We start from the raw sequence: 15809 nt of genomic DNA on the forward strand, positions 1-15809 counted from the left end.
TGTTACATCTCTCTGCCCAGGGCAGTGCCATTTGGTTGAAAGAATGAATGAATCGGTTCAAAAGAATTGGAAGACACAGTAGTGAGTGAAATTGTCATGGGAGAAGAAGGGATGTAGGAACAGAAATGTGTCACCAGAGGGGAGAGGACCAGTGGGCCCTGAGAACGAATGGTCAGAGGTAATAGAATAAGAAGAGTATAAATGCAGAGGGTTGGAAGGAGGTTATTGGTTGTGATGCTGTAGAGAGTTTGGGCAGAAAGAAGACCGAGAAAAAGGTATTGATTTTGTCAGTTGGGCAGTGAGTTGAAAGAATGAGAAAGAGGTGGTGGTGGGGGGGCAGATAATCCCTTCAAGGGTTTTGGTGGTAAATGTGGAGTGCTGGTGAACATGAGAGTGACATGAGAGATGAAGTCTAAGCTGAGAAGAGAGGTCCCTGAGAGCTGGCGGACCATGGATGTACACGTTATCTGTTGCTGCTATAGCAGTTGCCGCATACTTAGTGGCGTAGAACAGGACACCCTTATTTCTGATCCAGTGGGTCAGAAGTTCAGTTAAGGGCTCTGCTATGTCTGCTGCTTCAGGGCCTTGCAAGCATGCAGTCAAGATGCTTGGCCAGAGCTGTGGTCTCATTTGAAGGCTCAAATGGGGAAGGACACTCGGAATTCCAAGTTCACACAGCTTGAAGGATTCACTTCTCTGTGGGCAGTTAGACTGAGGGCCTCCGTTCCCGGCCACACGGCCCTCTCCAGCAATGGCAGCTTGCTTCTCAGAGCCAGCAACGGAGAGAGTCTGCTACCAAGACAGAAGGCACAGTCTGCGTCTCCTGATCATGGATGTGATATCTTGTCACCTGTGCCATGACCTGTGGGGCAGAAGCAAGTCACTAGGTCAATTGCACACTCAAGGGTAGGGGTTACACAAAGGTGAGTGTTAAATGTTAACATCAAGAGATGGGGTCGGGCGCCTGAGTGGCTCAGTTGGTTAAGCGACTGCCTTCGGCTCAGGTCATGATCCTGGAGTCCCGGGATCGAGTCCCACTTCGGGCTCCCTGCTCAGCAGGGAGTCTCCTTCTCCCTCGGACCCTCCCCCCTCTCATGCTCTCTCTCTGTCTCATTCTCTCTCTCAAATAAATAAATAAAATCTTAAAAAAAAAAAAGATGGGGTCATGGAGGGCTCATCATAGAGTTTGTCCACTGCAGGAGGGAAGATGGCACTCGAAGGCATAGGACTGTTCTTCAGAAAGAGGCCCTGTAGGTTGCAGATGGCGGGATGGGAAGTTTTAGAGAGGGAAGTTTTGGAGGTGAAGGTCCAGGTGAGTGTTGAGTTCAGGTACAGTTGTTGGTGACATTTCTCAGGAGACCTTCCCTGTCCTCTCTCTCCATCCTTAACAAAGTGGGTAGGTGCCTCTTGAGGTGCTCTTTCCTGTTGAACAGATTAACAGACTGTATTATAAGTGCCATTGATAAACCCTTCTGCCTTGCTAAAATTGAATAATTTACCAGCAAATTCTTGGTCAGTGGAGGTATCTGCCCTGCTTGCCTTAGCATGTTAGTGAGGACCAAATGAGCTTTCATGTGGAAGTATTTTACGGACTGTAAAGTGGTATGCAAACAAAGGTGTTAAACTGCTTTCTCCCCCCAACCCCAGGTTCAGTAGGATATGTGGACTTTAATGTACATTTTACTTGTTAACATGGGTTTGTTATCTTGTACCTAAGTTATTGAACTGGGCTTTATTTAATACTGTGCTATTTTTAGGGCCTTTTGAGTAGTGTTTGCTTTTATCATAAATGACCCCAAACTGCTGTACCTTTCAAGCCCTTGTATCCAGTTTTTATTGTTTGTGAAAAATCTGTCCTTGCTCTCCCTTGTCACTCTTTTGCTTCTACCGGATCTGTCGATTTCTAGCTATCCTTTCCCCTTCTCATTTGTTGTTTCTGATCTTCTCTGGGCTTGGCAACCTGGTAATTAAGCTTATTAGAACTGTGAGTAGTTTAATGGTAATCAGGCTAGGAATACGGATCAGAGAGCCCTTCTCAGAGTGAGGTGTGGGAGCTTTTGTGTGTGTACTTTGTAAAAATCTCTTTTGGCCTCAGAGTGTGTCTTGGCTTCCTTCCTAGCTCTGGCTGTGTGCGGATTAGGTGAGGTTGCCACATAGCCGAGTTCCATTCCGGGAGTGTGGCTACCATTTTCTTGGCGTATGCCTCGTTGCTCTGTTATGAGAAACAGTGCCATTCTCCCCTTTAGTTTTGATGAGGTTTTAGTTTTTGGGCAGCAGCAAGTGGTGATAGGTGATGGGTGGTCTGTAGTTCTTGGACTGAAATATATTTGAGGCGCACGCAAAATCTTTCCACCAGATCAACGCTAGGCATGTGTGGTGCTGTGGTGCCTTCCCTCGTTAGCCTTTCCTTTGGGATGCTGAACTCCCTGCTTAGGTACTCGATATTCTTGGACATCCCTCAGCGTCTACATTTGCTTTAGCTTTTCTGTCGGAGTGCCTTGTGTACTTTCTCTGCCCAAACTTCTGCACTGTTTCCTCATGGAGAAGCATTATTTCATCTTTAGGGAGAGAGCCTTTGTTCTTGTGGAGACAGCACAGGAGTGTGTGGGAAGACCTGCTCCGGGTTCTTGCTCTGCTCCTTTCTAGCCAGTGTCTTGGCAAGTGTCTGTAACCATGCTGTGGTGTCTCCTATTCTAAAGTAGACATCATGTCTGCTCTGCTACCTGCTGGGGCCAACACAGGATTTTATATACGGAAATGCTTGTTAATCGTATGAAATATCAAATAGAATACCTAGTTTATTGGGCTGATTTTGTTGATATTTTATAGTGCTCTATCTCTGAGGAGTTAAAAAAATTGTTATCATTAGTTCTAGTAATGATAAGTGCTGCTAAAATAGTGTAATTTTAAGTTTTATATAGTTTTTTTCTGAGTATGTTCTAGAATCTGTACAAATGTGGACATTTAATAAGTGCTCTTTGATTATTTTCAGAATATTGAGTATACTGGCTTCCTAGCCAAATTAAATTTATGAAAATTCTAACGATACTGTGATTCATATCTAGAAAGAATATTTTTTTTTCTCATTCTGAAATCACTTTAAATATGCTTTACATGAATCTCTGGTAATAGTGAATCAATTAATGTGATTTCTCAGGTCATAAATCAGGCTTGATATAGTGTAGTATTAGTTCCTGTGTAAGCTTCTTAGAACTTCAGCTGTTCTGTGGTCTGTTTTAGCTAGTTGTTTGCTTTTGAACTCAATTCTAGGTGTTGAACTCAATTTGAGAGCCTAAAATGGTTTGTGCCCCAATTACCTTAGAGGTTACTACTTCACTTTTTTATTGAGCCAGCCCTGGTAGTAGGAAGTCAGCCACCTATCAGACGGTTTTCCTTTTAACTTGAGTACATATTTTAATTTTGTCTCTGTCCCATAGGAATGTTGTAAGGGTTATTATAGTAGCACCTATGGTATATTTAAAACTTCTTGAAAAGAGGTAATATGTGAGCACAAAATATTTTTGTAGTGTACCATCTAATTTTTTCCCCCACTAACCTTTTGTGGTTCAGAAAAAGGATAAAGTTACTTGTGTTTAGGGGTACAGTCTCAGAGATCTTTAGCCCGATTTTATAGAGTGTCTCCAGAGCAGGGTCTTTGCCACACTTCGTGTTCCTTTTTGTTTGGCAGGCCTGAGCTCTCGCCAGAAATGTTTTGGTATTGGCTCTCTTGGCGTCTGTGAACAACACTGTTAAGAGTATTTTTACCCCTTAGTTCTTGGTGGGTCTAAAGTAGCTTTTGTCTTACTGCTTGATTGTTAGGGGACTAGAGGAGGGGTGGCAATTTAGGGAAGCATTAGGGGAGGGAGAGAGGGTCTTAGGCTGGTGGTTGCAGTAAATCCCACCATCACCATGATAAGACATGGGCCACTCTTTTTCCTTTCCGCGAGCTTCTGGGAATGTCATTCATCTGGGAATTCAACCATCATTTGAGCTTCCGTTGTGTGCCAGACGTTAAGTATTAAGTACTGGAGATACCGGGACCAAAAGCCAGACATCCCTTTAAGGATGCCCTTGAGATAGTCTTATTTTGAATATGTTAGAAAAATATTTATCAGAGAAGAAAAACTAGTAGATTGGTTTTAGCTGCTGAATAGCCTTAGGGATTAAAGGTGGAGTTGTAGGTTAACAGAAGACATTTCTGAAAGGAGTGATTCTTCTGTATTTAAAAAAAAAAGCACACAAATGGCATTGTGCAAGAGACTGCTAGCTGATCAAGAAATCCATCTCCTCTTCCTGGGCATGTAGCCAGACCACATTTCCCAGCCTCTCTTGCAATTAGGCGTGGCTTTGTGGCCAAATGTTAGCCAATGTAGTGAGAGCAGGGAAGCGTGCCACTTCAGACCTGGCCCGGAAAACCCTCCAGGCATGGTTCCCCTGGGCCCGCAGAGGCAGGAGAGCCTAGTGACCTAGGAGGGTGCCGGGTGCCAGAGCCACTGCTTGGAGGGGAGCCCTCTACTGATCACCAACACCTGTTTTGGACTTTACACCAGCAAGAAGTAAATATTTATAGTATTTGAGCCAATGATACAGTTTGCTCCGAGTAGCCTTTCTAACTGATCTAGGCATAATGGGTAGAATGCTAGGCAACACTGGTGAGTTTAGTCAAGGTGCTAAGAATTTCGGACTCCGCTTTAATTTTGATTACTTATATGTCATGTTATATGAAATGACCAGTGAATTTCAAGAATCAGTTTAAGTCATGATAAAATATGTGGCAAAAGTTTTTTAATGTATCATTTCTAATTGATACAAGTGGTTTATTGCATATCATTGTGGCCTCTCTCTGTCTTTGATTTAATGAGATGTGTGGGGCCTCCGTTGGCTTTAAAGGGACTCTGTGGAGACTTAAAACATTCAGAGTCCTTATTTCAAAGAACTGTAAATACAGTTTTCATCATGCACCCTGTCTGTTCAAAAGCCTGTAATCACTTCTTATTATGTAGCATTTGGTTTCATTTATTCCAGCAACCCAAAACTATGTGTCACACCCTGACCTAGGTTCTCTGAAGAGAGTCCATTCCTCCAAAGAGTTTGTGCTTGGTACACAGTTACTGAGTTTCTATACTGCTACCATCTGACCATCGGCTCCTTTTAGCCTTTAATAAACCATGTATTGTTTCTTCCTTACATTTTTTTAGTATGTCTGCAACTTGGTGGAGTATTTTTTGAAGGCAGGGAGTATATTTTATAGAGCTTCTGTTTCTCCCCTCTTGGGCACTTCTAGAGATGCTGGACACTATATTAATTGAGTAACCTTCCCTGTAGTTTCTTTTAATTATCTTGCTTGGATTTTCTGGTATAGTTTTGTATTATAGTTTGTGTTAACAGGCAAATGTGTTTTTTTAGTCTGTTAGGAATTCATAAAATTATGGAGGAATGTTATGACTGGAAGGATCTTTTTAAGTGAATTCCTGATCTTTTAGAAAACCATCTAGTTCCTGATAATCAGGGTATGGCCCTGAATCATGGCATGGGCATCACCGGGGCCCTGAATCATGGCATGGGCATCACCGAGGGCCACACTCAGACCTGTGAATCAGAACCCGCATTTTAACAAGGCCCTCAGGTGACCCACATGCTCATTAAAGATTGGAGATGCTCTGTTGAAGGTCAACCCCCCATTTTACTCTTGAAGAAACTAGTTAAAGTAGGAAGTTGCCCAGAGTCACATAGCTGTTTATTTTAGTGGTTCCCATCTTTGGATACATCTTGGGATCACTTGGGAACCTGTCACAAATACTGATGCCTGGGTTTCAGCCTCACACATTCTGACTTACCTGGTCAGGATTGCAGCCTGGGCATCAGCATTCAGAAAATCTCCCTGGACGACTGACATGCAGCCAAGCTGAGAGCTGCTCATCTGGTTGTTGAGAGAAGCCAGCTTTCTTCATGCTTCAGTCAAGGAGGCCTTTTACTCCATGCATGGATATATGTTCAGAAACGGTGTTTTCCATACCTGATGTCTCACCATCATGCATCACACATTTTATATCCATAGCATTTACCCTGCTTACCACCCACTTCTCCCACTGGCAGGGACCCGGTGAGGGTAGGACCTTTGTCTGTCTTGTTCACTGCTAGGTCCCAGCTCCTAGGACGGTGTCTGGCACACATTAGGTACTCCTTTAATATTTGTAGGACAAGTAGAAGGAATTGTGATATAGAGGGAAATGCAGGCTGCTCAGATAGCACCAGCAGGGTGACCTGTCATTGGAAGGCTCCTGCAGGATGGTTGAGCTGAAGAGTCAGCCAGGGAGGGCAGCATGGAGATGTGCAGCTGAGGGTGGACTAGGACCCAGATTTGGCTGTCCATGAACTTGCACTTAGAGTATTGTTCTGGGGACAGAGAGGCCAGCTGTTTGCTTCAGACCTCAGCAGTTAGTGGTACTGGGATAGAGGCTCCACTCTGCAGACCCTCAGACTGGTGCTCCTCCCTCCCAGAGCCACCTCTGGCTTGGTGTTGTGAACAGGTTTTACAAATCGATCTGAGGGTCCTCGGAATGAAAGGCCTATCTGTCCAGAGTCTGGCCTGTGGTTCTTCAATATAAGGTAGCCATTTCTCATGGAAGTTTTCTTGTGTTTTGGCTTCTTTCCCTTGAGAACCTGGTGTTTTTGAGGATAGAATGACTTGATTTCATTCAGTTTATGTGAGTGAGTTCCTTTTCTGGTTAGACTTTATTATGCCAGTGTTGAAGAGAAGTCATGGTTGATTGTGATATTTCCGTTACTTTTTCTTTTTTTAGTGTTTAATTCTTCTGATTTGTTATTTGGTATGTTTTACTGCTCATTTACCTATTGTCGAACTTTGAAGTTAGGTGTAAAAGTCATTTTTTATGAAGCCATTCATTAGTGTGTCCCACTGTATGTTAGTCATTTTTAAATCTTTTGATGTTAAGACCGTTGTTAAGGTGTCTTGTGAAGTGGTAAATTTACACTATCTTTTTTGGGTAATAGGAAGCCAGAAAATGTTAAGCCTTGAATGTAGCACATTCTTTTTAACATCATAAAATTTCAAGTTTCAATTCTGAAACATTAAGATGAGATGTTGCATTCTGTGGTTAGAAGGCTGTTGCTGGCAGCTCTTGCAGATGTTACTTGAAGTCAGACTGCTGTTGGCTTTACATCAGCCATTCTTTATAATGTCCTGTAATTCCACACTCACAGTCATGGGAAGAGATGAATGTTGATTTTCCAAAGGATACGTGAATTCTGAGCTTAGTCCATAGTTTATAGGGAGAATTCTTAGGCTCAGATGTTACCACAGGTTGCTAATCAGTAGGCATCACTGTTGATTAAATCAAACAGAGGAAGAGACATTAGGGAGCTGATGGTTATCCTGGTAGCTAGCAATCACATTGTGGAGAAAGACCTGCTCTGTGGTGAAGCATTTGATCATGGATATAAAGAGAGGGAAATTAAAAATTCATAGAGGTCAGTTTAGTCAGATTTTAATACTCTCTTTGGCACAAAAAATTCAGGCAATCCTCAGTTCTTAGAAAATGTTAACGTTGTTAAGGATTATTCTTACTAAGCACAGAAACAATAGCACTTCATATTTGTTTTGTAGTTTTGAATTTAAAGCACTTTGTACACATCATCCCATGTAATTCTCCCAACAACGGTGAGATAGGAGAGCACCGTCACTACCCTTTTTGATGAGGTCATATAGAGAGGTGAGTTTACTTTTCCAAGGATAGCTAGAAAGTGAGAGAACTGAGCTTTTCATATTTTAAATATAAAGTGTTAAGGGTGACAGTTGAATTTATAAACTGTCCTTGGTTTCCTAAGTATATACGTATCTGGTTTATAATGTAGGATGAATAATCTAAAAAAATTTTTAATACTGCAACTGAAGAAGGATATTTTTAGGACCGAAATAACTGACTGTCAAGACTCCCAGAAATTGTTTTCCTTTTTTTAAAGTTACTGTTGTATAGTTTTTTACATGAAAAGTTTAATTTTATTTACATGAAGCAGCCTGAGAGCAGAGACCTGGTGTTGCAACTTCCTCCTGACTTACTGCACCTGCCGTTCAGTTCGTTGGCACTCATTAAGTCCTTTGGAATGAGTTGGGAGGTGGGCGCACTATTGGGAAATGGTTAGCAATGTTGTTGAATCCTGACTAAACTACAGAATGAATATGGCATTGGTTCTTCTTAGCAAACATTTCCTGTATGTACAGCACATATGGTCCCTATTAAAAAAATTATACACATAATATGTGTTCACCAGCATGTATCTTTTTTTTTTTTTTTTACACACATGTATTTTGAAACACTCTTAAGCCTTCAGAAAAATTGCAGGTGTAGTGTGAAGAGCTCTTTTCCCCTGAACCACGTGAGAATAAGTTGCTGGTATGTTTCATCATCCTTACATACTTGCTTATGTATTTCCTGCAAATCAGAGATGAGAGCATTCTCCTCTGTAACCACTATATAGTGATCAAAATCAGGAAATTAACACTGAGACATTTCTACCCTCTGATCCTCAGATGCTCCTGCAGCTGTGCCAGGTGACCCCACGGTGACCTTTGTAGACAAAGGTCCAGTCAGGAGCCTGGGTCACACTCTGTTGTCTATTCAGACTCCTTTAACACAGAACAGTTTTCAGTCCTTTTTGACTCTCATGACCTTGACACTCTTGAAGATTACAGGCCAGTCATTTTGTGGAATGTTCCTCAATTTGGATTTGTCTGATGTTCCCTTATGATTAGATTCAGGTTTTGCATCTTTGGCAGGAATATCACAGAAGAGCCAGTATATATCTTTTTCAAAGATTAGTTTTACATTTTATTTTCTGTTTCCTTAGAGCGTTTCCCAAAGTGTATTCTGCGGAACTAGCACCTACTGTGTTCTCAACACCGTGCCACCTCTAGAAGGTAGGATTCGAAAAGCTTTTGACTTACAGGAAGGGGTGGGCTTGGCAGTAAGAGTAATTCCATCATGGTAGTACAGTAGAAATAGCCTGTGACCAGGCCTTAGGGGACCTGGGTTCTGCCTTTAACTTGCTGTGTGATCTTAGATGAGTTACTTAATCCTTCTGGGGGTAGCAAAATAATACTCCCTGTGTAAAGTTTCTGTGAGGGTTCAAAAAGGCAAAGGGTATAATCACATGGGAAATTCAAAGCACTCTGCAAATGTTAGATACTAATACAACAGTTCTGTAATTCTAGTATCCAATTCCTATGACTTCGAGTAGGAGCTGTGTGGTATTGTGGGAGAAGCCACAGGTCATGTTTGAATCCCATTTGAGTCACTAGCTGCGGCTCCTGGGCAAGTTAATCTGAACCTTAGGTTCTTCATCTGTAAAATGGGGGTAATTATGCCCTGATGGGTAATTGTGAAAATTAAATGAGAGAACGCAATGCAAAATCCTTTCTGGATGCTTGATGTGGAGTCCCACAAATGTTTACTTTCTAATAAATAGTAGAAAACAAATTTACTTGGTCACATGCAACTCAAATTGAAATTGAATAGAATGAAGCAGGAGAGGATGCCCCAGAACCCAAATTGAAGCAATCGATTGCACAACTTCTGTGCTCCCACATTATCTGCCTCCGCTTGCATATTTTTTAATTGAAAATGTAAATGCAGATAAATAGTGAGAAGCTTATTGAACCTGAGTTAGGAGTTGACCTAAACCCGGACCAGAGATTTGGTGGTATGATTGACAGGGAGAGGGTAAACTTGGGCCACCTAAAAAAGACAGGGTGAGATTTGACGATCACACACTCTAAGGAGAGGAAAGGGGTTGTTAAATAGCAAAACCAGTTATGTTTTCTATGAAAAAACCCCCAAAACGATTATTTTTTGTTTTTTTCAACTTCAGAAGTCTTTTGGATAATTACAGTTGAGTAATTCATTTTGGAGAATTATTTTAAAGAGTTACCATACCCATGCTTGGCACATAATTAAGCACATTGTTGCTTAATTAATATTTATTTTGGATGCATAGTGGTTTGAAGGTCTTCAGTTAGTGACGGCGGTATTTGCTGCTGCGAGTGTTGTGCTGACTTGAACACAACAATATGTGCTTGTGTTTTCTTGAATCAGCTCCGAGCCTACTAATTAAATCTAAGCACATAATAGTTAGAGCTGAACAGAAAAATTGTAGAGCTTCCTTTAAATTTTGCCATTCCAAGTTGTTGATCAAATGTATTCCCAATAAGATTTGGCAACTGGATACACTGTTATACCAACTTATTTTGAACAGTTTGGTCTAGAGGTTGAGAGATTAATCATAATTGACTTGATTGAATAACAGTGTTCATGATTATTCACGGAACCAAAATAATTTAATTTTTATTAATTATGAATCAAAATAAAATGGATGTTATCATTTCCGGGTTAGAGTTAATATAGGTATAATTTCCCTTACAGGAGTCAGTAGTGTGCTCCAAGGAGAGAGTTTGAATATATCTTTTTTGATTTAAATGAAGGGTTTGGTACTGTGAGTTTTGGTTTTTTGAAATAAAACATGAAAATAAGAATTCTACCTTTTGCCTAATTAAGTGAATGAGCATTTTTGCATGTTTTAGTTAAATTGTACGATGCCTCTAAAATTATTGTTCGGAAAATATTTGAAGGTTGTCTGGAAAGGATGGTTCAGTCTCTAGAATTATAGCTGTCAGCCAAGCACATCATCTGTCAATTTCAAGAACTTCACTAGTTATTTTTATTGTGAAGTAGGTTAGAAAACTATTTTATGAAGTCATATATCATACACACATATTTCCCAGATAATGATAATGAAATGTTTTACTGTTTTTGGTTGACACTTCTATGTTGCAGTGTCAAAGTTTAAGTATTTGGATTAAATGCTGAGATGCAGTTGAAACCGGCATATACCTTATTTTCACTGTTAACTCAAGATACTGTTAATAGTCTTAGTACTGAGACAAACATTTAAAAACTGGCACATGAATTTATCTAATTATTGTATCATTTATAGTTATTCCAAAAACATTAAAAAGCAGCTTTTAATTAAAAAACACAGTTTTGCACAGTATGGCCATGTGAGCAGTTCTTTTCCGGTGTGAAAAGCAGAGTTACTCTCCCATGACACTGTAACTGGAAAAACTGAAATTTGAAAATAGGAGTTTTAAGATTCTGCCTGTTTGAGTTCCTAATATTCTTTCCCCAGTATTAAAATTGACATCTTCATAATGCACAGTGGGAAAATTTACCCACTGTAATGTTTCTAAAAGACATCAAATTTGTATTCAGCATGAACCTAAAATTCTGGAAATAGCACAGTTTAAAAACTGATTAAGGGGAACCCATTGGCCTGTCATACTCCTCTTCCTTTTGAACCCATGGCTGCACATCCCCATAAAGTGCTATATTTGGAGTCGTGATTGAGACAGTGCTTACACAGCCATTCTCCTTTTCCTCTTTAAAAGCTTTTGGGCCGATTCACCGCTGCCTGATTTGGTATCAGAGTGGAAGACAGAAGCCTTTTCTGTGGCAGTTAGTTGTGCTGTTGAGAAGAGTATCTCTTTCTCTTGCTCCACGTGCGTGCACACATGCGCACGTGTACATACATGTGTGTCTACACATGCGTATACACAGGCAGGAGCACACATGTCTAGGTGTATATACATGTGTGTACACATATGTAGGGGTATACACACACATGCCTGTGTTTTATAGCCACAGGACAGCTGGGTCCCTCAAGGAGGCTTAAAAGAACAGATAATTAACATCAGGTTGTAATCACAAACATAAAAATAGAAGCTGGGGTTTAATCTTCTGTTCATTATTGTTCAAAATTACACTTTAATAGTTTTCTTGGAGGTATGACTAGTCATATACAGTTCAGAGTAAGCCTATTGATTGAGCACCTAGTGTAATACTGTTTTCATAAAAGGCATCCTGTAAATGGTGACTATTTGAATTGAGTATAGATTTTAGAATTTTACCTCTGCTTTCAGAATTGTACACATCATGGGAGATTTAAAAAAAAAAGAATAAAACCTCTTTAGGGGAAGAGAGAAGGGAGGTGTTGGCTCATGTGATTTGGTATTCTGCGCTTTAAAGTTTTATGGCCCATGGTGCCTCCCTTGGGAGGATGAAGTGCAGGGAGCATGCATAAGCACATAATACTACACTGGTTTTATAGAGGGTAATTAATACAGAACTTTCTATGAACATTCTCTTAGTTGAATACTTTGTTTTCTGGTTTCATAGCAAGATTTTTAGAAAGTTTTATTTTGCTGTTCAAATTTTGGATTTTTAAAAGCAGTCAGTTTTTAAGTTTTTCAAGTTTTTATACTGCTTACAGAAATAGAGGATTGGGCATTATAATTCAATTGGTTGTGTAGTTCATGGACCAAAAAAGATTTAGTATGCTACAATTCTCCTAAGTTCCTCCCTTTAAAATATTTCCGTATTATGTAGTACATTTTTTCAGACTTTATTTCTGTGCCCAATATTTTTCTGTTAAGGTCTTTTCCTTGAGAAGAAATGTGTTAATCAGATGAAAAATGTTTGGAGAAGGTTTTGTGATTGTAGAACATTTTTTATTCTTCTATGTTTTTCACATGTTCAAAAAATAGGCTATGCTAAACAAAATTACAGTAAATGACTGGAAAGATATATTGTTGTATTTCACTTTTAATATTATTAACTAATTCCTGTATGCCTATGTAAGGTTCTTTAATTGTAAGGCATTTAAATTTATTGAATGGCAGTAAATTTCATAGGGATTTATGCCTGGAGGAGAATTGGAAATTACTTAATTCTCCTTGATTTGGAAAACTGAGAATATTAAGTAACTTACCCAAGGTCACACAATTAGAAAGTAGCAGAACTGGGTCAGAATCTTGGATTCTTGATTTGGAGGTCAGTGTTTTTATTACACCTTTTAATATCAGAGTAAGTTATTTTGACTATGATTTTCTGGAGCAAAATCAGTCTTTAGTATTTTAATGTGTTGCTCCTAGTATCTGGTTATGCATTGCACTTTGGATATTGGGGCTTCCATTTAGCATTAAAAAAAAAATTGGACTGGGTAATTCTAAACTTTGACCTAAATGTGCCAAAACCGGCAAGAAATTTTGAGCCAGGCAGAGGGACTTTGTTATGGGAATGAAAGAAGAAGTGATCTGTAAATGAATGAATGAATGAAATAATACGTGAAGGAAATGATCTCTTCTAGAAAGTATCCAGGAGACTGATTATCAGGTAGTCAGACATACCATCTTGTCTGAAAGTAATGAACTTTTCTCTCACTAATTTAGAAGTTACATTTTGATGAAAGACATTAATTAAATAGATATGTGTATGTAAATCAAGTTAATTAAAATGATATGTTTTTAGATTTAGGCTAGAAGGACCAGCCTCTCTATTTACCTAGGTAGCTAACTGCAGATTTAAATTCCTTATATTTATAAGATTTGTAATTTGCTTTTGAAAGGATAAGTCTCATTTGTATTCTTGGGGATGAAGTAGTATTAGTTTATGAATAAAATTGTCATATTTTATTATAATTCCTCTTCCCTAAAAAAACTTAAAACTTTTTCAACTGGTTAATAGAAGAGTTCTGGGTTTTGTGAGGTTAAATCCTTTTGCAATTCGGATGTACTTCATGGAAACCTGGTGGGAGAGCCTTTAAAAGTAATGTTCTGGTTATGGGCAGCTGCTAGGATATTCCCTGTTCACTCGCTTGTCATGGAGCAAAAGCTCGGATCTTATTTTAGAGCCTCTTGACCAGATTCCTGCTGCCACCTATCTATCAGTGTGTAAATGAGCATTGTTAACCAAGAGGAATGGTGCTCTTGGTCTCACGGTGACCAAACTAAGCTGCCGTTTCTGACCTTGCCAGTGTACTTAAAAGGAGATATTCCTCTATTATTTTCTCTGAATCTATTGTTTTCTTCTTTATAGATGATCATGGGAACAGCAATAGTAGTCATGTAAAAATCTTTTTACCGAAAAAGCTGCTTGAATGTCTGCCGAAATGTTCAAGTTTACCCAAAGAGAGGCACCGTTGGAACACTAATGAGGTAGATAAATTTTTATTTTTAGGGGTATAATTATTTTAAGGGTGAAGTTGTTAGGTCATTTGGCATAGTATACTACTTTTTATTAGTTTTAAAATCAAAATACTGAACTAGGGGATTGTAAATGAGAATATTTAATCTGGGTTTAACAGACACCAACATTTTTCTTGAACTATCTCTAATCTGCTTGGCTGGCGTTGAAAAATATAAAATGTGCACGCTGACTTACTAAGGTAGCATGAGTTACCATACTTGTGTTCTCTTGCATTTTGGCATCTTACATTTGGTGGTTAACTCGCCTGCATCTCAGCTAAACACTAGTTCTTACGTTGTCATGAATTAAGAAAGAGACAGCCCCAGTGTTCCACAAAACATGCAGTGTCTTGACAGTGTGAAGTTTCTGTAGGATTGGGAAGGGCAGGCTTCTTATTAGCAAAACAGCTCTCACCACAGTCCTTTTTTTGATGAAAAGAGTTTGCATGTGATAGTTTTTTTTTATTAGGAATGGAGGCTGTATGGTAGATTGTGTATTTGGCATCCAATTAGAAGATTGGTAAAGTAGAATGAATGAGAGTATCTTCTTGGATGATGTTTCTTGCTTTTGGTAAGTCTTAGTCTGGGAGTCTTAATATTAAGGGTGGATTGCTTTGTCATCTTTTCAATTTTGAAATCCGAATATTTCCATGTAGGGTAATATGCATTTAGTGTGGTGATGAGAACTGGGTATGTGTCCATCGATCTGGGAATTATATTCCTTTAGTTCAGATGGCTGCAATTTGGGAATTGTATTCCTTTAGTTCAGATGGCTGTGATTACTGGTTTTCCAGAGTTGGTCTGAGTCAGTTTGTGTTGCTGGTTCAACATTCACTTCCAAGTTAAATTAAATACAACGCCTGCTCTGTATTGGGCCCTCAGTTTTGTTAAAAGACACAAGAAGACAGTAGTGCTGCCTACTTACCTTATCTTTTTGAGATTATTTTGTTCTAACTTCTTGACCTGGAGTGCTTTTGTTTTGAGTTTTAAGAGGTTATATGGGTGAAAGTCTGTCTACTTAATCCTAGTTTACAGATTTAAATACTCAGTAGACCCTCATAGCTTTGATACCTTGTCTCAACTGATTTTAATTTCTTTTAAGGTATGTATATTTTGATTATTTGCATAAATTATATTTCCCCCTTAGACAAAATACTTTTACCTTGACAAACATTAGCTAGTTTAGAGGCCTGTTGTTTTAATCAGTCATCGATTAACGATTTTAAACATGAAAACAGAGTAAATATGCTGAAAATTAGTTTTAATCATAGATCATTACTCTGTCAGCAAAATAGTATGATTTGGGAGCCATTCAGTAGGTCATAACTAGGTCATGAATTATTTAAAAACTCAGTATGTTTCTTAGTATTCCTTGAAACATGGATCTGCTGCCTTACTATTATATGTTAGCTTTAGTTTATTTATAAATGAAACAAAACACATAATTGGTATATATTTTTTCAATATTATGTTTTATGTGAAATTGGCAATTTATTTTTAATTACGACTTGAAATTGTATTTGAAACCAGCAAGAGCTTAATTAAAATTCGTGGTCTTTAGGGTCTTCTGAAGCTGGAGTCACAGTATCTGAAGCTCAATTGGTAGACTGTTCAGATCCTTGCACAGGACTTCACTTTTCACGTATTTATCTCTGGTTATTGGCAGGTTCCCCTTTACTCATAGTTCAGATACATTATGAAACACCTAATAAAG

At 39.0% G+C, this 15809-nt stretch overlaps 1 protein-coding gene across 12 annotated transcripts in view; it reads left to right on the top strand.

The window, feature by feature from the left end:
- The window catches only part of CAMTA1 (calmodulin binding transcription activator 1), an 869134-nt gene that overhangs the window by 18649 nt on the left and 834676 nt on the right, over positions 1–15809 (top strand). For 11 of the 12 annotated variants that reach the window (XM_027625467.2, XM_027625541.1, XM_027625430.2 and 8 more), the window contains exons 2-3: positions 8869–8938; positions 13947–14065. In XM_027625467.2, the coding sequence (XP_027481268.1) occupies positions 8869–8938; positions 13947–14065 (189 nt within the window). The remainder of the gene's footprint in view (positions 1–8868; positions 8939–13946; positions 14066–15809) is intronic. The other variant, XM_027625476.2, reaches the window with a different exon arrangement.

This window comes from Zalophus californianus, chromosome 4 (assembly GCF_009762305.2).
Source record: "Zalophus californianus isolate mZalCal1 chromosome 4, mZalCal1.pri.v2, whole genome shotgun sequence".
Taxonomy (NCBI): domain Eukaryota; kingdom Metazoa; phylum Chordata; class Mammalia; order Carnivora; family Otariidae; genus Zalophus; species Zalophus californianus.